At 37.0% G+C, this 21,621-nt stretch overlaps 2 protein-coding genes across 3 annotated transcripts in view; one reads left to right on the top strand and one right to left on the bottom strand.

Annotated features, from left to right (window-relative positions):
• The window catches only part of LOC131694310 (putative uncharacterized protein DDB_G0271606), a 356,903-nt gene that overhangs the window by 5,660 nt on the left and 329,622 nt on the right, over positions 1-21,621 (bottom strand). The gene's annotated exons all lie outside the window — the stretch shown is intronic.
• Positions 9,200-21,200, top strand: LOC131694321 (uncharacterized). The gene is made up of 4 exons (XM_058982964.1): positions 9,200-9,392; positions 9,471-9,562; positions 20,794-20,908; positions 20,996-21,200. Exons 1-4 carry the CDS (start codon positions 9,251-9,253, stop codon positions 21,106-21,108), a joined length of 462 nt encoding a protein of 153 aa, XP_058838947.1. The 5' UTR covers positions 9,200-9,250; the 3' UTR covers positions 21,109-21,200.

The raw sequence follows: 21,621 nt of genomic DNA, 5'->3' as shown, positions 1-21,621 counted from the left end.
AGCACAATTCGAAGAGACAAGAAGGAGTGCATCATCGACGTCAGACAGGGAACGTTGCTGCAGCTGATCTAACTAGAAGCATTATGATGGCTTATAGCGCAACAAACCCCGCGAAAGTTGAAGCCACGAAATAGTCTGCGTTCAGCTTACTGGTGGAACGAGACGGTCAGTACGCTACGCGCTGCTTATCTCAGAACCAGAAGAGGGGATTAGAGAGCAGCATCGGAGCCGGACAGAGAGGTGCGCAAGACAGCGCTTCAGGAAGCTAGGGCCGCTTTACAACTAAAAGATCAAGTGTAATATGTCAGATTGACACAATGAGCTGTGCCGACGAAAATGAAGGGCCCGTCGACGCCAGCCGAAATGTGCTCGAGTAAGCTGAAGATAATCGTTGAAGAACCGACACCGTCCGGCAGAGTAGAAGGAGTAAACGCGGACGATCGCAGAAGCTTTGAAGCTACTGAAATCAAAGAAGCTCCCGGTCCGGAAGGAATATCAAACGCCTGCGTTCCTAGCTTACCCGGACATGTTCAGGATGGTTCTGCAGAATTGTCTAAATGACGGCACTACCCTGAAATGTGGAAAGTAGAGAAGCTGGTGGTTCTGGCATAGCCAGGGAAGCCACCGGGCGATCCGGCCTCATATAGGCCTATATGTTTTCTGCATACACTCTGAAAACTCCTGGAAAGAATCTTCCTAAATGGACTGGTGAAGTGTATGGCGAGCGAGCACGGACTGTCCAAGATGCAGTTCGGATTCCGCAAAGGAGCATCAACAGTGGATGCAATTCGGACAGTGCTCGGAGAAGGCGTCCAAACGGAAGCGAATAGAAGATCGATACTGCGCTGTGGTCACGATAGCAGTGAGGAAAGCAATGAACAGCGCTAGCAGGGGAGCCATCGCTGCAGAATGAGGAACCCTGGCTATCTATGCTGGATCCTGAAGACCTACTTCCAGATCAGAGTGCTGCTGTATGAGACGAACGAAGGGCAGAAGTCAAAGCGAGTCACAGCTGGCGTTGCTCAAGGCTGCATTCTCGATATACGGGATATACGATAAGGTCTTAACAGTGTGGCTCTCCAGAAATGTGAAAATCGTGGTTTTCGCTGACTACGTGTCACAAACGGTGATGGGTGAGACACTTGTAGAAAGGGAGATGTCTGTAACGGAGACAACAGACGCGATCGAGAACTATATGAACGGGGTCAAGCCGCAAATAGCTCACCTCAAGACGAAGTTGTTTTGGTCAGGTCGGAGAGCGAGTCCACGGTTCGAGAAGCAGCACAAGACGTGTGTTATCTAATGTTTCGTCATCGATACTACGATATAGAGTTCCTGCCTGGGGTGCAGCGCTGAAAACCAAGAGTAACCGCGAAAAGCTGAAAAGGACGTTTCGGCTGATGGCCGTACGAATCGCGAGCGTGTACCGAAACGTGAGAAAGATGGTGACAATCGATTCGAAGGCGAGGTGGCAGCAGGAAAGGGACAATACGGAGAAGAGAAGGTGGACCTGCCTGCTCATCCCAAACCTGTAAACTTTCGCCTGTCACAGCTCCTATCGGGCCACGGCAGCTTCAGGAAGTATCTTCATCGGTGCCAGTGTGAAAATGCCGAGGAGGCACCTGAGCATGTGGTCTTCGAATGTCCGAGGTTCGAAGCGACGCGCAGGGAGATGCTTGAAACAAGAGGGCAGGACATCAACCCCGGATAATGTCATCTACGTGGGTGTTGCCCTCGTTGCCTCAAGCAACACAGTGGACGTTTGTTTATTCGCAAATCGCGAGATTTAAATGATGGTCATGTTCCTAATAGTTGGACGCAGTTTTTTATAAACCAAAGAGTTTGGTAGAATAGTACAAAATAATCCACAGCATAAACGTACAGCAATTATGTGAAACTATCTTGCGTTGTACAGGAAGGAGAAGCTATCGCTAGTCGCTCGCACAAGATCTGTTGGGCAACCACTAATGTTTTATCATGGAAACATATAAAAGACCAACAGCTTCGTTTAGCTAACGCATTGAACCTAATCGAATAAGCGAATTATATAATAAAAAAGTTTTAGGGAAAACTGATAACAAAAAACTATTCAAAAATGAGCACTTCATCGCTAATGATTGCCACGTTTAACAAAACTCAGATACTAGATATCGGCCAGAATAAATTTAGTTAAATTATACGCAAATTTAATGTGTAAGAGTTAGTGCACTGTGCGCTTAGTATAAACACCAGATGTCCTGTATCCACGAACTATATTCACTTGTATACTACTAAACTTGTTGATATGCAGAAACGTACACAGTAGGCGTAGGACTAACTGTCGTGATTTTATCTTTACTTTCTATCGGATGTCAATTGATGTTAAGCCACATATTAGTCAATCAATCATAATAAACTTAAGGTTGCAATCAGCAGCAGCATTTTAGTCGCGTTCGAAGGTTTCTAATTAAGGTCTATGTAAGTTTGAAAACGACGTGACGATACAGTGAACAGACATCAGTAGGCTATCACGGAGAGCGACTAAAATGTTGTAACTGGTTGAATCTATAAGTCATTTATGGGTTTATTATTTTGATTTCATGTTTTCAGTATGTGACAGTTTTTCGTTTTATTTTTGATCAAAATAAAATGAGAAAGATGATAAAAAATCACAGAGAAAAGAGAGAAAAACGAATCAATCAATTGAAATCGACTGAAGAGCACTTCTTCAATCTTTTCTATACACTCAACTCGAGTGCTTTCGGAATTGTACTCTGATCATCACATTTTCGAAAGACGTTTACGTCTTCGTTATCAGTAGGGCTCTGATGCGCCTACTTTTATTGAAACTGTTTCTCAAATTGTTTTTAATTGAAACTGTTTCTCAAATTGTGGTAAAATGAACCCGTAATCAAACAAGTCGAACTTTGTGGAAATTGTGGAAAAATTGTAATGGTTAGTTATTTTGAGAAATACATTCAACAAATTCTACTTAAATTAGAAGATATTGTTAATCAGTGTTAAGTGATTCTTTAATAGATTAAATCCTGGGCTGTTTCCTTTAGTTGATTAAAGCATTGAAATATATATTTTAATCCTATTGATTACCAAGAATCTTTCCTGGCTGGCCAGAGCCAGCCTTAAAAATAGTTTCATTTAAATATAATATATCAAAAACTCGTATTAGCATGATGCTATAGAACCAGGGCCGCAGAGAAAAAATACGGGCCCGGGGGGTCCAACGTAGGGCCCCCACCATTATGTATTGCCTATGTATAAAAAAGTTAATGTTTGATTTCCCATTGGAGTTCACTGATACTATGTATAGTACAGTCAAATTTTATATTTATGTACCAGTTTTAGCTCTAGTTGTTTGTAGTGCCAATGAAGGAAAAAAACAAAGTTTTTATACTTTGGGAGCTTTTAATTCCTCTTAGAAAGTTTTGGTGACTATGAAAAGCGCCATTTTTGTCAATAGTATTTACACGCAGCGAAATTTCGAACGCTTAAGCCAAAAAAAAATCATCTTTGATTTAAATCGCCAATCTATGACTGATTCAAAACTCATAGACTGTTGAGCCTACATTGTTTTATTGTTGAATCAACAATATTATTTTTACGTCAACCAAATTTCATTTTATGTTGATCTTGCATAGTAGCAAATCAGCGTGTATTGTGTATATTTTGTGTGTATCTATCGTATTTTTCTTCTGCATACATGTAAGTGAAAACAAACTTAAAACGGCTGTACCAATCACAATTTTTGGCTGAATGTAAAGTAAACCTTTTCGTTTCAACAGACTTTGCAGCCCAATCAAAACATACTGGATAATTGTGGGTCATATTGACGTTAAGTATACTCTCTAGGTTGACTTAAGTATACTCTCTGGGTTGACTTAAGTATACTCTCTGGATAAGTGCTAATATTAAAAAAATAAATATATTTAAAATAACATTATCTTTCTACCTTTCAGGACGCTGCTGAAATTATGAAAGTTATTCACTGGCAAAAGAACCTGTAAGACTTTGAAAAATTTAATAAACAATAAGCTATGAACTATTTTTTTTTTTATTTTTTTTTTCAAAAGAAATAAGCGTTACAATAGAAATCGTCTACTATATTGTTTGTTGCTTCAACAACAGTATATTGTTGAATTAATCATGCTCACGTCATTCGATCAATAAGATAGTGTCGATTGTTTCAATAATCATATTGTAGATTCAACCGATAATGTGATTCAAATCTAGAAACGTCAAAACCGGAATTAATTGTATATATAACAATAGTATGGATTGAAACAATTCTTGAATATTTTTAGCCCTGAGATAATAATAATTATTATTAAGTTTGAACCTGAATATTGTTGTATCTACAATCCTTTTTTCTGCGTGTATAAAAGTAAGGAAATGGAAAGATTGAAAATGTAGTAATTACAAAAAATGAAAATAGCTAAACGGCGACCAACGGCAAAAGATAAAAACCAATAGGAAAACTAAATATTAAAAGAATGTACAAAAGAGCTAGAAACAACAAAATCAGCCAAATAAACAAATTAATGTCAATGTCAATCAAAAAATGTTAAATCGAGAAAAAACAAAATAAAACCTTTAAAAATAGATAAAACAGGAAACTAGAAAAACATATTGCGAAGATTAAAGAAGTCGAACATTATTGCGCAAATGGTGAAAATAATGAAAAATCGATAGGAAAGTAGGAAAAATTTCAAGAATCAATGAAAGAATGAAACTACTAAAAAGAATACAAACATTAATATAAAAAATTAATAAAGCTGAAAAACTCTATAAATCAAGAATAATAAAATATATTTAACATTAAGAACAAGTAATATTTAAAGCAATAGAAAAAGTAAATAAAACGTTAAGAATGCATAAAATTAGAGGAGTGTATATAAAAGACAAGAATAAAATAACCATAGAGAAATTTAAAAAAATGGACGAACTGTAAAATTTTTAAAAACTGAAAAATTGGATTTTTAAAAACTGGAAAAGACGAAAAAGTAAAAAAAAATTGGAAGTATAGAACAAAAAGGGAGCAAACAGACAAAATGGAAAACAAAAAATATTAGAAAAAAGCCAAGATGGTATACTATAGAATCAAAAAATGAAAAATTAGCACGAAGAAAACGAATAAAATGGATTAAATTATTTCAAGAACAGAAAAAATACTAGAAATGAAATTTGAAACGAATTCAAACAACGAACTAAATGTATAGTGAAGAACACGTGCGCATAGTGTCAAAAAAAAATCAAATGTTTTTTAAGAAAATAAAAAAAAAATCAATGTACACGTATAGAAAAATGGTCAACAGAAAAAGTACTTTCAAAATAGGTTAAATGGAAACAATGATGAAATAACAATAACGAATTAAATCTTAAGAAAAAGGTATAAACAATAAATAAAATTATATTAAATGAACAATGGGAAAAAATAAAACTGCGAAAAACGAAAAGCTAAAAACTAGAAATAAGGAAGAAAATGGGAGAAAGGTAAAAAATTAAACAATAAGACAAATTGGAATTGAATTTGAATAAGTGAAATCGCTTTTGGAAATGCAAAAAATATAAAAAAGGGAAATAGAAAAGGGTTATGATAAGAATAAATGTAGTAAATAGAAAAATTCTAAAAATAAGATGGAATGACAAAAGAAACAAATAAAAAGCACGGTATTAAAATATGAAACAATAAGAAAAATAAAATAAAGAAAGCAGAATTTTCTCGAAAAATTGCGAATAAAATGAAATAATAGAGAGAGAACTATAAATTAAAGTAAGTGAAAATGATAGCAATAGAAAAAAGGCAAAAGTAAGGAATGTAAAAAGATGGATAAAATAACAGTACGGAAATAGATAAAAAGGCAGAATCTTAAAATTGTAGAAATACAAATATAATCCACACCTTGAAAAAATAGATCAATGAAATTTTAACAAAATTAAAAAAATCCATGTAGGAATAAAAAATGGAAAAAATGAGAAACTTGGATCAAATTTCAAATAAGGGTTGTGGTTGAATTTTACGCTATGCTTGTTTCGAAAACATTCATAATCCTATAAAACATGAATTACTCTCTTATTTGTGTTGGTGTGTTAGCACACCTGTTATAATGAAAATGTTGATAAAAGGCCGTATTTGAAAGAATTGCAAAATGTATTTTCCCATCCCTGGCCGCTTTGCAAGGGGGAATCGGTAGTCGAAAATTGCAGAAAAAAGCTACGTCATTGTAGTACGATCCCTTGACAAAAACGTATCGGTATCATCTCGTATCTGAACATGTTTTTATGGATTTTGTAACAATGAACGGCAAATCAAATATATTAAATTTTAAATTCAAATTTTTGAATTAATTTCGAATTATTTTGGTTGATCAAGAGTTTTTGATGACTTATTTGGCCAATTGAGCTCTCAAATAGAGGTAGGGTTACCGCCTTTAATGGTACTTTGACCAGCAGAGTTTTACTGAGCAGGGAATAGACTTCAAGAGACACATGGGTATGCATTGAAATCAATTAGAATTTCGAATTAAAGTGATAACTTGACAGAATTTTGGAGCGCTTCCATTGCTTTTTATTGTATAAATCGCTTAAAAACAAATAAATATGCACTGTTTTATTTCTTAAATAGCTCGTAGCACTAGGAGGAAAAATATCTTATTTTCTTCACATTCAGCGTAGAGTGTAATGTTTTGGTAAAGCACTCAGCCTTTCTGTGCCGTTCACATTTAGTTGTATGTTTTCGCATTTGTTAACAGTTTTGTTGATTTAGTTGGGTGTAGTACTTCGCTTCCTCGGATATTCACAAAGAATCTAAAAGCACCAGCCACTCTCGCTGTGAAGGATAACCCGAGCGAGCTTTGCTCTGCTCCTCAGTAAACAAACACGGGGTGTGAAATCACACTCCAGTTTCTTTCGAGAATCTTTGTGAGGAACATTGATCCATTGAAACCCAAATGGCACTTTTAAAATAATATTTGTCAACGCCAAGAGGGGCCTTCCTTAGCAATTAGGGCCTGCAACCCGAGGATGATGTTTACGAGGACTGGGTGCTGGACGATTTCTGGTAGAGAAAAAGGCAACGCAAAATTCCAAATAATCTAGTGGATTCTTCCGGGCGAATTCGGATTTACCTGAACGAAGACACGGAATTCGCCTCCAAAAACCGGTGTTGCAACCCTAAGCAGGATTTCAATAATAACTTTCGATACTAATCCAGCGTTTTCGAAGATTGGAAATTCAATAGATCAAAAAAATCGATTTCATATTGGCAAAATTTGAAGACAACCTCATGACTTCTAATCAAACCATTTAATTGTTTAACCCTTACAAGTCTGATCATATTTTTGTTTCGATTAAGGGTGTTTTAACCTTAAGGTCATTCGCTTCTTCATTCTGATTCGGAATTTTCCTATAAAAAACTATTCCTGCGTGTGGGGTTGGGATTCGAACCCAGGTGAGCTGCGTACATGACATTCAATGAACAAATTTCGCTATGCTCACTCGAATCTGATCTTGTTTCGATGCGAGAATTAGGTTGGTATAAACATAGTTGATAGCAAATATGCAGTAGTTTAGAATTTTCGCTATTCTAGTTACCTCATACACAAGATATTGAATTTTTAATTGCATTCTCAAATAATTTTTTGTCGAAAAAGTATTTGTTAAAATTTTAGTTTCTGGTAAAAATCCGGGCCCCCTTCAGAACTCCGGGCCCGGGGGGAAACACCCCGGTCCCCCCCCCCTCTCGGCGGCCCTTTAATAAAACTGAAAATAGTGACAAGACGCCAGATCAAGAAAATAGAAGTTGAACCGTTTCTGCGCATCTACATATCGCCTGCGAAATCTGAAGCTTTAGTGAAAATTCCATCATCAGCAGGGATGCAAATGCCCATCTCACAATTTGGGGCAGCTCAGATACTAATTCGAGAAGTTAATTTTTTCCATACACAGCTACACGAATGTGTACCACTGTAGAAAAAGAACAATCTTCTCTCCTGTCGACGACTTTACCGTGCAACAATGTTGCACCTTTTGTTAAAAATATGAATATTTATTTATTCCTAATAGCCTTGGCGGCTAACGGAACGGTGGCGCTACCACATATTCGAAAACATTATTAACATCTTCGTCCGTTGCCGTTTACTCCGCATATTCAAATAACCAGCTACAGCTTCCAGGTGCTAAAATTAGCTTCAAAAGACCAAACCATTCAAACTTTGATCGTAGATAATGTTAAAATCCAAACACAACATTCCTACTTCCTGCTCGGGATGCAATGGGAATCATTTCATGCTCGGAATAACCCGGAACAATAACTTTTCAAGGAGCACTTAGTCTTCATCCCCCTACACAAACCGATATGAAAGCAGCTGGTTTCCCCGTCCCAAGTTCCCTAATTTGCTTTCATCCAAAAACCCATTGTTATCTTTCGACTCTGAGCTCTTCTGATGAACTCATTCATAAAATTTACACATGCTTTCCCCGGCTTTGTGCCCCGTTCTCAAATTTGCAGCCCGTGTTGTGCGCATGCAATTTACGCCGCTCGCCCTGCCGACGCCAGCCATCGTTCGGCCCGGTGTAAATGTGTCCTACACAATAATCGAATCATCCCAGGTAAGCCCGAGATAAGCAGCCCGTCGCCAGTCGGTGGGTCCAATAAATTCGGCTAACCGACGGGAAACTTGGCTGAGAATTTCCGAAAGGCTGATTGATCTAGAGGCTCGTTTTATTTGTGTTTTGATAAATTATGCTAAGACGTCCTTTGGAACGGCCCAACACGTACCGTCGTACCCGTAGCGGCGATGGAGACGTGATCGTAAAAAGGTTCACAGCTTTATGCACGAGCCACAAGATCGATCCTTTGTCGGGACCGAAAAGAACCAACTGCCAAAAGAAAACACAGAACGAAAGTATGTACTGTCAAGGCGGATCGGCAGCGTTATAACCATCATCATCGTCATCATCACCGTCGTAGAACCACATTACCCTCAGCCACCACAAGCACCAGCTGCAATTTTAGGATTTTCCCTCTGCACATTTTTTTTGTTATTACTATTAAACTGCACTTCCTTCTTTCTTTTGCTCTGTTTTCTGGATAGGTTTCTGTTCATTTCCGAGTGCAACGAATAGCCGCAGCCTCCGGGCGAGAGAATGGGTGAATTAACACGCAAATGGTTAGTCTTGTTCAATCTTTGTCCGCGGAAGGATCTTTTCCGGAGTTTATTTTAGTTTTTGGGAATTACGTTGGAAAATCCAAAATATGGGATGCTGTGCGGATATTAAGTTTCACGGGTACTTCATCGGGGTGCTGGCCGGGCTGCTGGAGCTGATTTCGTTGAGCATCTCCGGCTACACACAGCTAGTGGATAACGATCCGAACCATTCCGAGCTGCCGAAGGATTGTAAGATTGTTTTGTTTGGGCGTTTTGTTTTTATTTCAAATGACCGATCTAACGGGTAAATTATTTTACTCATTCAAGTGCTGGAGTTGGTTAGCTGCTCGGCTGTGGACTACGTTGGAGATGTGCTGATTCTGATTGCCGTCGGGATGCTGATTTATGGAATACATAAGGTATGTCAATAATATTAGCCAGTTCCGAAATGGAACGAATTATGTAGCTTCTGTTGAAACTAGCAAAATGTGTTGTGTTCTGGACCGCTGCTTAAATAGAAAAAAAATATTCCGGTGGTGCCAAATTGTGAATCTGTGATCAGTGGTAGCACACATTTCTGAGAGAGTGGAAGATTCATAGAACCACGTCGAACAGACATCCCTGTTTCAAACTTCGTTCGAAGTAATTTCCAAACATTTAATAGCCGAAGGGTAGGCATTAATTTTGGAAATAACTTTAAGTTATGAGTATGTACTCGTCAAAACCACATAAATCAGAATTGTCTACAATTATTGTCAATTGAAGTGAGGGTTCGCTGAATCTCAGGGTTCTTAATTATGGAAGTTAGGGGAGTCCAGGGTCAGTTGGTGGTGCGAACAATGTTTTTCTTTAAAAAAAAATTAATGGATATTGGAAAAAGGACCCTGGTCAGCCGTATGACGCAAATTAGTCCCGATACTCTCACAAGAGCGCTGGACGGCACTGACGTCCATCTTCCGGATACAATTTCGGATCCTGGTGGACAACTGCTTCGTATCTTTGGCTTGCCAATTATTTTTGTACACTAGAGCAATGAGGGAGCCGAAAAAATCCTCGATGGGACGGTATTGGGGCAAGTTGGTGGGGTCCTTTCTTTCGGTACGTATGGTATCTTTTTCTGCTCAAGATACTCCAGCGTCTTCTTGGCATAATGGGAAGACGCCTTGTCTGGCCAGAAGACGTACTTCCCATCCGCATGATGTTTTTTAAAGAACAGCAAAAGAATTTTCTCAAGACACTCCTACTGGTACATTTATTGATTGATGGTCAGACTGCTCGGCTTGAACCACGGCTTTGAGATTCCTCTGTGCGATATGGCGATGTACAGCATAGCTATTTTTTAAATTAATGCTTAAACTTATACTTTACTTTGGGGGGGGTGTGGCCGACTTGTCGCTGGAATAGTAACTGTCATTCCCTGAAATGTGGGTCTTCAAGAGCGGAAAGTAACTTTCGTCATCCAGCACGAACGACGTCCCGCAGTAGTTCTTCGTCATCGCTATCTGCTCGTCCGTGTACTCGGGGGATCGAGTCTTCTTCCGACAGATTATATCCTCCATCTTGAGGGTTCGGTGAATCAAGGTATGGGAGCAGTGATATTTTCGGCCGGCGTCACGTAAACTCGTTCCTTCCTTGTAGTCGAACAGCTTTTTCAACGCTTCGTTCTTCTTCTTTGCCATTATCTTCGTCGGACGGCCGCTACCGGCCTTCCGCTCCACGTTCAGGGATGCAAGGATCCGGTAAACTGTACGCACGGGCACGTTTTCGTCTCGAAAGTGCTCTACCGTAAACTTTTTTTACACGATGACCATTCGTTTCGTAAAACCGTACAACACGCTCTCGAAGTGCTTGCTATTTCGACGCCATCTTCGATTGAACTGACAGCACTCGAGCAAAAAGAAACATGCCACTCGTTTCTTGGAAGTCCAGAAAGTAATTCTCTTGGAGAGAAAAAAATTACGATCTTTACTTTAATTACAGAAAGGTATTGAAATTATTTTCATTTTTTACTGATAAATACTTTTTTCGTACATAATGAATGTATAAATAAATCTTTACATTGCACAAGGGCTCCATTATTGACTTCCTGAGGAAATACTCATGGGTTCAAGCACTTCATAGCCGTTTCGTTTTCTTACTGTCCTGATGGGAAGGGAAAGGGAGGTGTAAAAAAGATAGAGAAATGGAAAATGACAACAGAAAACAATAAACAACCTGAATTCTTCACTTCAGCAGGTATAATGAACTCTACTGATAATGCTCTACTGATGTAAAGAGTTACAACACTGAGTTATGAACAATAGCATATCCTTGAGTTTTAGCCCCATGTACATTTAAGTATGGAGAACGAAACCCCGGACAATCAATTGCAATAGTGCAGGGCAGTTACAGTCATATGATATGAAACTCCGTAATCGAATTCACAAAAATCACACGGATAACACTCAGCTCGCCGAATAGTAGCCATGTGAAAATTTAATTTGCAATGTCCAGTCAGTGCCCTGTGCGTTCAAATAAAAACCTCACTGTTTTTGTTGGATTTTGCACAATTACAGCATTCTATGTAATTGTGAAATATCCAACAAAAACAGGGAAGATTTCTACTTGGAATACGGTGCAGTGTCTACCACACGAAAGGAATTGGTCTAATCTCATTTTGAGCTTGTGCGACCACCCCTGGCTGCTACTCCGTTATAGATCTGGACCAGGGTTGTTAATCGATAATCAATCGTCATCGTCGATAACGTTAACCACCCGTCAACGTCATCGGAAACTCCGTTAACGATAATGTATCGTCGCCTTCATCGTCATCGTCGATAATTGTATCGTCGTTTTCATCGTCATCGTCGGTTCATCGGTTATCGCGATACATTTTGCGTTACTTTCCCGTTTATTGGGGTTGAAGTTGGTGCGGTTAACTTTCAATTGTTTAGAAATAAATAACTATTGAAGGACATGTTGTTGGCAGTTGAAAATCAATAGTTTTGGACATTTTCTATGCACAGGGGGGGGGGGTGGTCCGACGATGTGTCAAAATGAAATTTTTTGGCAACTTTTCGGGAGAGTTTTATATTGAAGGGAAAGTTATTGGCAGTTGACAATCAATAGTTTTGGACATTTTCAATGCACAGGGGGTTCGACGATGTGTCAAAATGGAGTTTTTCAACTTTTGAGGAAAGTTTGTTATATTGAAGAAGTTATTGGTAAGTGAAAATCAATAGTTTTGGGCATTTTCCATGTACCGTCGGTGCATCAAAATGGAATTTTTTTTCAACTTTTCGCGAACTTTTTATATTGAAGGGCAGGTTGCTGGCAGTTGAAAATCGATAGTTTTGGATATTTTCAATTCACTCGTGGATCCAAATTGGCAAAAAGGCGAAAGAAATTCTTTGAACCACGAAAAACATTTTTAGTTATAGTGTCTTCAGCAAAGTTTATGTATATTTTTTTGCATTTAAAAAGTATTAGTTGGGTGATTAATCCCTCTAAAGCTGAGAAGAAAGTTTTTGCTTATGTTTGTGAAAATAAAAAAAAACTTTCTTTGGCAAAGTTGTTGAGAATATCTTAAGTATTAACTTCGCTGAAGAGACTATGTGTCTATCTGTCGATTTTAATTTGCATTTGTGGAGATTTTTTTGATATACCCCTGAAAATTGCTTTTTGCAAAATACTTTTCCTGGTAATTGTGTAGAATTTCTAAATGTTCCAAGATGTTGTTCAGCATAAGAAAATACAGAATTTTTGTAATGTAAGTTTATTTGTATCTCTTACAACTTAGAAGTTATCGAATGTTTTAGTGCCCAAAAAGCGATATTTTGGTACGGAAGCCGCAAATTTCCGCAGACGAATACCAATACGAATCTGTAAAACAAACACTATCAAAATCGTTTCGTGGGCTCTAGCTTACGTTCAAGTCAAATTCGAGTAAATTCCTTCTTTAGCATATTTTTCTTATCTTAGAGATGCAAAATATACAAAAATAATAATACTGTACTGTAAGACGTCCTTAAGGGAATTTTTTACTAAATGATCAGAACGGGTTATGAGGCTTTGTCGAAGAACTAAAGAAGAATATTTTAACTGCTCCGGTTTATTAAAAAGAAAGAAAAAATATATGTTAGTCCAGATGTTTGCGTTTCGACTTCGTCTCTTCAGAACCAGAAAAAATATGTGCCGATTTTGTCAATGTCATCGTTTTATCAGCCTATAATTCGCCAAGGGGCTGATAAAAACGGGTCTTCACTGTATTCAAAAAACGATTAAAACTCTATTATGAGGCCGTACATAAATTACACTACATATTTAAGGGTAAAAGAAAGAAGCATGAAGCATCTTGTTACATAGTGGAGAGAAGAAACGGAGGAGAGGGCTAAAAGCTTCCTAACTAGAAAAGGAAATCAAACATTGGTAATATGTATGTATATTCTCCTTTTCAAAATCCGAAATCTTCTGGTTTAAATTAAAATTATAATAAAATCTTAAATGTTTTTGTATATGTATATGTTTTTGCATGCTAAAAATTACTAATTGCACAATAGCTCAAAATTTGTTTTCTTCATGGTCAAAACAATATTGATCACCTTTTTGCCGCTTGGAAACACTGTGCACCTGGGACTCTTCTGCGCACCATCTTACTCGAAAAGTTGAAAAAATTCAATTTTGACACATCGTCGGACCCTTCTGCGTATTGAAATGTCCAAAATTATTGATTTTCAATTGCCAACAACTTTCCCTTCAACATAATACATTTTCCAGAAAAGTTGAAATAATTTCATTTTGACGCATCGTCAGACTCCGCTGTGCATAGAAAATGTCCAAAACTATTGATTTTCAACTGCCAACAATATGTCCTTCAATAGGTATTTATTTCTAAACAATTGAAAGTTAACCGCATTAACTTCAACTCCAATAAACGGGAAAGTAACGCAAAATGTATCGCGATAACCGATGAACCGACGATGACGATGAAGGCGACGATACATTATCGTTAACGGAGTTTCCGATGACGATACATTATCGTTAACGAGTAACGCCGATAAATTATCGTGAAAAATGTATCGCATTAACAACCCTGATCTGGACTAGCTGACGTTGCACAGAGAATCAGTAGATAATTATGCTTGGGAGTAGCGAAACATCTTTCAATGTGCAACTCCTGGTAATCCTAAAGTGTTAATTGATCAATACCGGCGACGGCCAGACCCGAATGTAGATCGCGAAAGGAAAGGGAAAGAATGTTAGTCCATATACTTGCTTTTGTTAGAGGTCGTATATACAACAGCGCACTCCACAAGTATCTCGGGAGAAGGATATTTGTTAGTTAGTATAGGGGTACGATTCAGCTTCATGTTTTAGTTATTTTTCATCAGCCTATTTCCGCTACAAAGCCAAAGACCGACACCAGAGAGTTGACTCCACTATCTGGACTAGATATCGACCCATCAACTCATGGACTGGGGACAAATGGCTTTACTTCCCTTTCGAAGGAAGACGTTACCACAGATTTTTTCACCTCAGAAAAGTCTCAACGACCTCGACTGTGATTGAACCCAGATCAACTGGAATAGATAGCGGTCACGCTTACCACTCAACTACCGCCGGTGGGGTCAATGAATTTTTCACGCTTCAAATTTAATAAAAAAAAGATAAAGTAGGCTATCATTAATTATATTGCTCATCAAAAGCTCTGCATAGTATCGAAAATACCGGTAGTTATATTTATTCAATACCTATAGTTCGGTACCAACAATGAGTCAATATTTCTGGGATTTTCGGTATCACAACCTTATCAAATACGCTATACCCGCCCCTACTAGAAAGTATTAAAAACAACTTTCGTTTGGGGTTAGGTGTAATAGCTCTACGATGTAAAATATTTAAACAGATAAGTTTTAGAACCAACCTATACTGCCCATTAAAGCATAAGAGTCCCATATTGAATAACAACAAGCCGAGAAAAACGCGGTTCAAGATTGCCATTTTCATTGAGCCTTATGGTTGGGAAAACCATGTTTTGGTATTTTTTCGATATTCTCCAAACGACCCTGGTAATCTTATCTATGCATTGTGATTCAGTGGTGATACAGAATACAATCCAACAGATAAGTCAGTCATTTTTGACAAAAATCTATAAATCTATTATAATATTTTTTTTTAAATTACTTCAAATCCGCGAAACAATACGCTTCTGATTATATTTTATGTTATTGGAGCTTTTTTGCTCGGGATTCTTCTCCAATCCATTTCTCATTCAAAATTATATCATTTTCAGATTTCTCAGATCATTTCATATTAATTTTATATATTTAGATCTGTTATTTCATCGACTAGTCAAATTGAGCAACCGAGCTCAAGCACAGTTGAGAGGTAATAACAGTAACACTAATTCTGTCGGAGCGCAGCGGAGATACGAGCATTGAGTTGGCAACATCAACAAGCAGTTTCAACTCGCTTAAAAATCCTCTGAGGGTGGCTGTGAAGGGATGCGAGTTCGGTTTTCGGTATCTCTGGATCGCAGCAAGCTGTTCGTAGCACAGTGGCACGACGAGTGACAAAACCCCAAAAATCAATGTTTTGTAATTCTTTTGTGAATATTCATTTTATTTTTCTGTCGATTTGAAAAAAAAAATATCTCAAAATTTTTCGATAATCGGAAGAAAAATGAATTTTTAACCTACCATTGAAGCAAGTGATGTCTAGGATTTCTGTTCAATTCAATTCATAAGAATTATTCGTACTTTCGAACTTCAAATGGCGATATCTCAAGAACTACACGGCAGATTGGTTAATCTTAAGTTCTTAAAAAAGAAGAATGATTCTGCTAAACTATAGAGGGAAGCTTTTTGTGCAAAAATAATTTGCGCTTGATCTGCATGAAGAAAAAGCAATAGAGAAAATAAATGTCAACTCAGTAATTTATCTTTAAACGTCTTACAATTTTTGATATGGTCTCCCATGAGTCACTTATCATGAATCTGACTTAAATTGTAGTGTACTTTCAAGATATACAGACCTCTTATAGCGCATTTTTGCGCCGAAGTTTTTATATCTATTTATTTAAAAATCTTCTTACAAATTGGTTGCCTAAACAACATCATATTACTGAAATATTTGTGATTTTTACTATTTTTGTCAACCATTTCTGCTATCCGATGCGAATGGCTACTATTATTAGCGTGTATATTAGCTCTTTAACGACCAAAGCATTTCAAAACTGATAGCAGAATTGGATTTAGCGACCCAAAATTAGTTAAAAACCTAATTTTTAGCAATTTTGTTTTTTAATCCACGGATTGTTGGTCTTTCAAATCAGAACGGGTATTGTATACTGACCGACGTTTCGGCCACTGGTTTTGGCCTTTTTCAAGGGAAATATGTTATCGTTCTACGTCTATACGTATACGAACGATAACATATTTCCCTTGAAAAAGGCCAAAACCAGTGGCCGAAACGTCGGTCAGTATACAATACCAGTTCTGATTTGAAAGACCGAAAAGCCGAGGAATAAAAAACAAAATTAATAAACATTATCCGGTCGTATTTATATACTTCTAATTTTTAGCCACATAAATCGATTTTTATAATGTTGTCACAACTTTGTATGGAGAGGTGTCACTGTGCGTGGGAGGGAAAAATTAAATAAAAAGAAAAATTTAGAAAAAGAAAACACGCACACAGCGAACAGGCGCAATCGAGCAGCCAAGGGGCTTTTGGAAAGAAGAGGTGCAAGAGCACAATCTCCTCTCGAAGTAATACCACAGAAAAACAGACATGTAAGCTAGAAGAAATCTTCGTGAAAACTGTTTAAATGAAAATACGTTCAACATCACCACTGCATACAGGTTCGCATGCACGAATCACCATTGTATCCAAATTTGCACGCAACGCCCATATAGAGTTTGCTGGCCGATCGCAGCGCCGCACAGTGGTTCCATTCCTTAAGAGAGGCGGTCATAAATATATTTAATGCAAATTTTGATACAAAACTGCATTTATATAGTAAATTTGGGTCGCAGAATTCAAATTTCGCAATAAAAAATCGGTTATATCCACCTAACAGTGTAATGCGGCTTTTCTTATTACATTAAGATTCACATTTACTTTTTTTTTGATCCAGAATTTTTTTTTAGTATCGAATAGTACAAGTTGTGCTGCGTTGGTAAAAAAAGGAATAGTTATTCATTGAAAGTTCTCTAAATTGTAGCTTCTGCACCTGAACGCAAATATTATGATATCGTCTTCGGTGAGCATAATATCTCGAATTTTAAATAAATCGTGTATTTTTTCCTTTAAAATGATGGTTTTCGTGAACAACCAATGTGTTTTCCTACAATAAAAATTATCCCATAACAAAAAAACTCCGAGTACCAGCTATTTTAAAATGGAGAAATACTACTTGTACTTGAGAACGTAGTTGTAATACGAAGTGGAGTGAGACATTTGCCTCGTACATCAAATATTCCGTAGTGTGTTTCAAAGAGAAGCGTCAAATAAATCGATATAACTCAAGTTCTAATGATTCGATCGATAAGAAATTTTGGGAAAATAACAAAGAAGCTACATAGTTTCGAGATCAGTAGTAATTATTATCGTAATATAATTTGACAATCTGATATAAAGTTTTTCGTCTTGCATTATCCCGTTAAACATGTACAACATCTTAGATTTTCTAGGCATTCTGGGCGCAGAGATGCGCAGCTGAAACCTAGTTTAAGTGGAAGTGGAACGTCTGACGACCATTTTGAAAAGAAGTTCGGGAAGGATATCGAGGGACAAAGTTAGTTAAAGTCATATTGAAAATTTTTAGGTTTATTTTTCTATTACATATACAAATAAACTCATATTTCTGCTCTCCTTACACTCCAAAAACTGAAAATTATCATTTAATACAAAGCTAATAGTAGTGTTATCTGAAAAAAAATGAATATTAAAAATTACAGATCGACAAAAACATTTTTCTGGCGAGCTATCGATTATCGATATTATTTACATTATCGGTAAATAACGAGCCACCCTATGCATTCTTCTATATACTAAGAAAACCAGTTCAGTATTGACAAAATTAATTATGAAACTATAAAATATACATACAGAACGATGTAATCGCAAGATAAAAACACGCCTTCGCCGAAATATTTTTTTTGTATTATTGGCCTATGGGGGGACCACTGTGCGCCGGCTAGTGGCAAATTGCTACATGCTTGTGGCATTTCAAAATGACAATTTTATTTCTTACACACATTGAAAACTTTACTTATATGGTGGTGGTGCTAAGAGGATGCAGAGATACAAGTGGTTAAGGTTTAGTCGGTCGGCTAGTTAGAGAAGAGCTGCAGTAAGAATTCGACAGTACCACGGCTAAGTCGGTAGCAGTCTCTTTTGAAGATTCGTCCTCCATAAAAAAGCACACGGACATTGTTCCAAATTGTCGAGTTGAGTCGATTGGTATATAAAACTCGACCCTTCGGGCCTCTGAAGAATTTTGAGCGAATTTTATACAATTTTTTTTTAAAAGAAATGTAAAGCATATTGTTTATACATTTTTTATACATGTATAAAATGAATACAATATTTTGCCATCAGAAAATATGATGAATATGACTACGTTCACACTACGAGTTAAAACATGTTTTAACGCTATCTTGATGACATTTTTCTTGTTGCTAATTATTATAACATATTTTAACTCTGTAGTGTGAACGTAGTATTAGGTGACCAGGTGTGATGTCTAAATGTAAACAACGGCGAGAAATGGTTAGGATTGATTTGTTCGAAACTCGATCCCAACAGTTCCAAATTATACAAAGCCGGACTCAACCCGAACCCGAATGTTTAACATTTCGAAAATCCAAACCCGATAATTTGAAATTTCAAAAACCCATAACTCGTGCCGAACCCGAGAAGTTTAAATTTATTAAACCCGAACCCGACCATCTCTATTTCGTAGTCATCAATTAGCCGTAAAGAACAAATAAAATCAATAAAGTGGAACTTTACGGTAATTAAAACATAGCAACCTAGCATCCCGCGTAGCAATTTTTGTTCCAGCAACGACCACAAAATCAGATTATAACAAACGAACTGGTCATGTTGTAATTGCTGGAACAAAAGTTGGCACAGAGCCAAAATAGGCTCTTTACTCTATTACTTTGTACCCAACAAATAAATAGAGTAAAGAGCCTATTCAAATGGATATGGTGCTAATAGAAACCGGGGCGCTTCAGTCTATAACCGCTGTAAGCTATTTATCGCTGATACATTGAAAATTATAGGGTGATGTGCCTATTATGGCAGTAGAGCCTATTGTGACCCTATTTCGTACCCCTTGGTTTCAAACCAAGTATATGAGATAATGACAATATCGATTTGGCTAAAACAGGTGTGCAAAAAAAGCTCAAGTTATATTCTTTATTTGTTGTGCACATACGTATTCAGAACTATCCACTAAATCCAACTTTTAATTAAAACAAAATCACCTTATTGAAATATCTGCTAATCCGCCTCACTCGCGTAGTGAACCGAAACAGGACGCAACGGCGCTTAGCAAAATAAACACTTTCGAGCCAGCATTTACCGCCTCATATCTCGTTATTCCGGCACAAATATATCAAACATTGCACTGATACATACCTTTATTTTAGCTGGAGAACCTTTTTACGATTATTTCACTTTAAAAGCACTCGTCAAACACTAGAATAGGCCTAGTGTTATAATAGGATAAAACTAAATACGGGGGTTCCTATTATTGGCATGTTTTGCTGATACACTACCACAATCAAAACCAACTTTTTGCATCCATCATACAGAAAAGAATCACCAGTGCGGCCAAACCAAAACATGAACTTGAAAACATAATGTTATGCAATTTCAGGTATAAGTAATCAATTATTTCAAGTTATTCAACTAATTGTTGATCGCAGATATTTTATTTTCATCTGCACATACAATTTGGATCGGGAGGAAGTAATGTGTGATGTGAACTTTATATTCCAGTTGTTAACTTTCGCATGGTTATTTCCTGCATGCGCAGTTCTGGGCGCTCTTCTACTAACAGCTGATGAGTTTCTTTCGTGTGCGTAATGTTTACGTTTGTTTTGATCGGCTGAAAAAAGCAGAATAATTCGTTTTACAAATCACGCGTTGGCGTCCATGATCTGGATACCTAGTTAGAATCGACGCAAATGAAATATGAGGCATTGCGTTTCAACTAGATTGTTTTTCGATGAGGTGGAAATCGGCACACCCATGAGGCGATAATTGGAACGTTCAGGTGGGAATAGATGCACAGAATAGAACATTTATTTTCATTTATGCTGAAAATTGAGACAATTCTGCCAAATAAGCATTATACAGATGTTTAAGAAACAGTACACTGATACTTTATTCTGAAAAAGGTTATAGGTAATATGGCTTCTTTTTAAGTTGTTCAAAAAATAGTGCGACCCTCTCCATAATGGTGCCAAAATAGGCTCATCACCCTATGTGTTAAGTCAATACCAAATACTGATAGCATGAAGTCGAAACGCAAATTTTTTAGCTTACTAATCTTGGATTTTGAACTCTTGATGCAAAATAATCTCTATTAGGGCACGTTTTATGCCCTATGATTTCAGCTGCATACATGATAACTATCTCAACTTATGTTTTCCAGGAAAACCGATATTTTATTATTCCGTTCACGATCGCCATCTGCTTCGACTGGGTATCCTATCTGGCACACAACATCGACCGAGGGATGCCCTTCCACGTGTGGATGTTGACTACCGGTAAGTGTTCCTTAATAAAAATTACTATAGTAGAATAAAGCGCACATATACCAATACGAATTAATCCCCGGCCGTTTTGTGTTTCAGCTTTCTTCGTTTACGTCTTCGTGGCAATGCTGAGTCTGTTCATACTGTTTGGAACAAATATCAAAACCACAAAGGCGGAAAAGTTTGTCAAGTTTCACAGTCAGTTGGTGTGAAAAATTAGATTGCCACGCAACTGTCGGACAACCAGTGTTAGGTCTAAGAATGTCAATCCGAAACCAAATTGTATGTAACCTATTTATTCTCATTAGAGTAAGTGTTGAATAAAACTTTTGATGGAATCAGGAATTTTCGTTGAGTGTAGTCATTTCGTCTTTCTATTATTTGGTCAAATGTAGATTCAGTTAGTCGAGATTTGTTTCTTTAGGACTAGCTGATAGGCAAGAATAAATACGCTAAATATAATACACTAAATATAATTCATTCTCGTGAAGTACTCAGTTTAACTTTTTGCTCGGTAAATCACTCGATTGGCAAATTAACAAAATATTTGCTTGTTTTATCAATTATTCGATTTAAAAAGAAATGTCAAAAAAGCAACTAAACAATTGATAATAACTTTCAACAAGTTCGATAAAGCACAAGATTGGGCTGCATCCGAACATGCGAACCATTGACGTAGCTTGCAAACTTACGTTCAAATAAAAACTTTTCTGCAGGTTATGAGT

Source organism: Topomyia yanbarensis, chromosome 3 (assembly GCF_030247195.1).
Source record: "Topomyia yanbarensis strain Yona2022 chromosome 3, ASM3024719v1, whole genome shotgun sequence".
Classification (NCBI taxonomy): Eukaryota; Metazoa; Arthropoda; class Insecta; order Diptera; family Culicidae; genus Topomyia; species Topomyia yanbarensis.
The sequence above is the reverse complement of the archived record's forward strand: the minus strand, read 5'-3'. Positions and strand labels throughout refer to the sequence as shown.

What these genes read in the sequence shown, in the direction of transcription:
- LOC131694321 (XM_058982964.1), top strand. Translation starts at nt 9,251, where the DNA reads ATGGGATGCTGTGCGGATATTAAGTTTCACGGGTACTTCATCGGGGTG. An exon ending in TTCCGAGCTGCCGAAGGATT is followed by an intron (nt 9,393 to 9,470) that starts GTAAGATTGTTT and finishes TACTCATTCAAG; the next exon opens with TGCTGGAGTTGGTTAGCTGC. An exon ending in TGATTTATGGAATACATAAG is followed by an intron (nt 9,563 to 20,793) that starts GTATGTCAATAA and finishes TATGTTTTCCAG; the next exon opens with GAAAACCGATATTTTATTAT.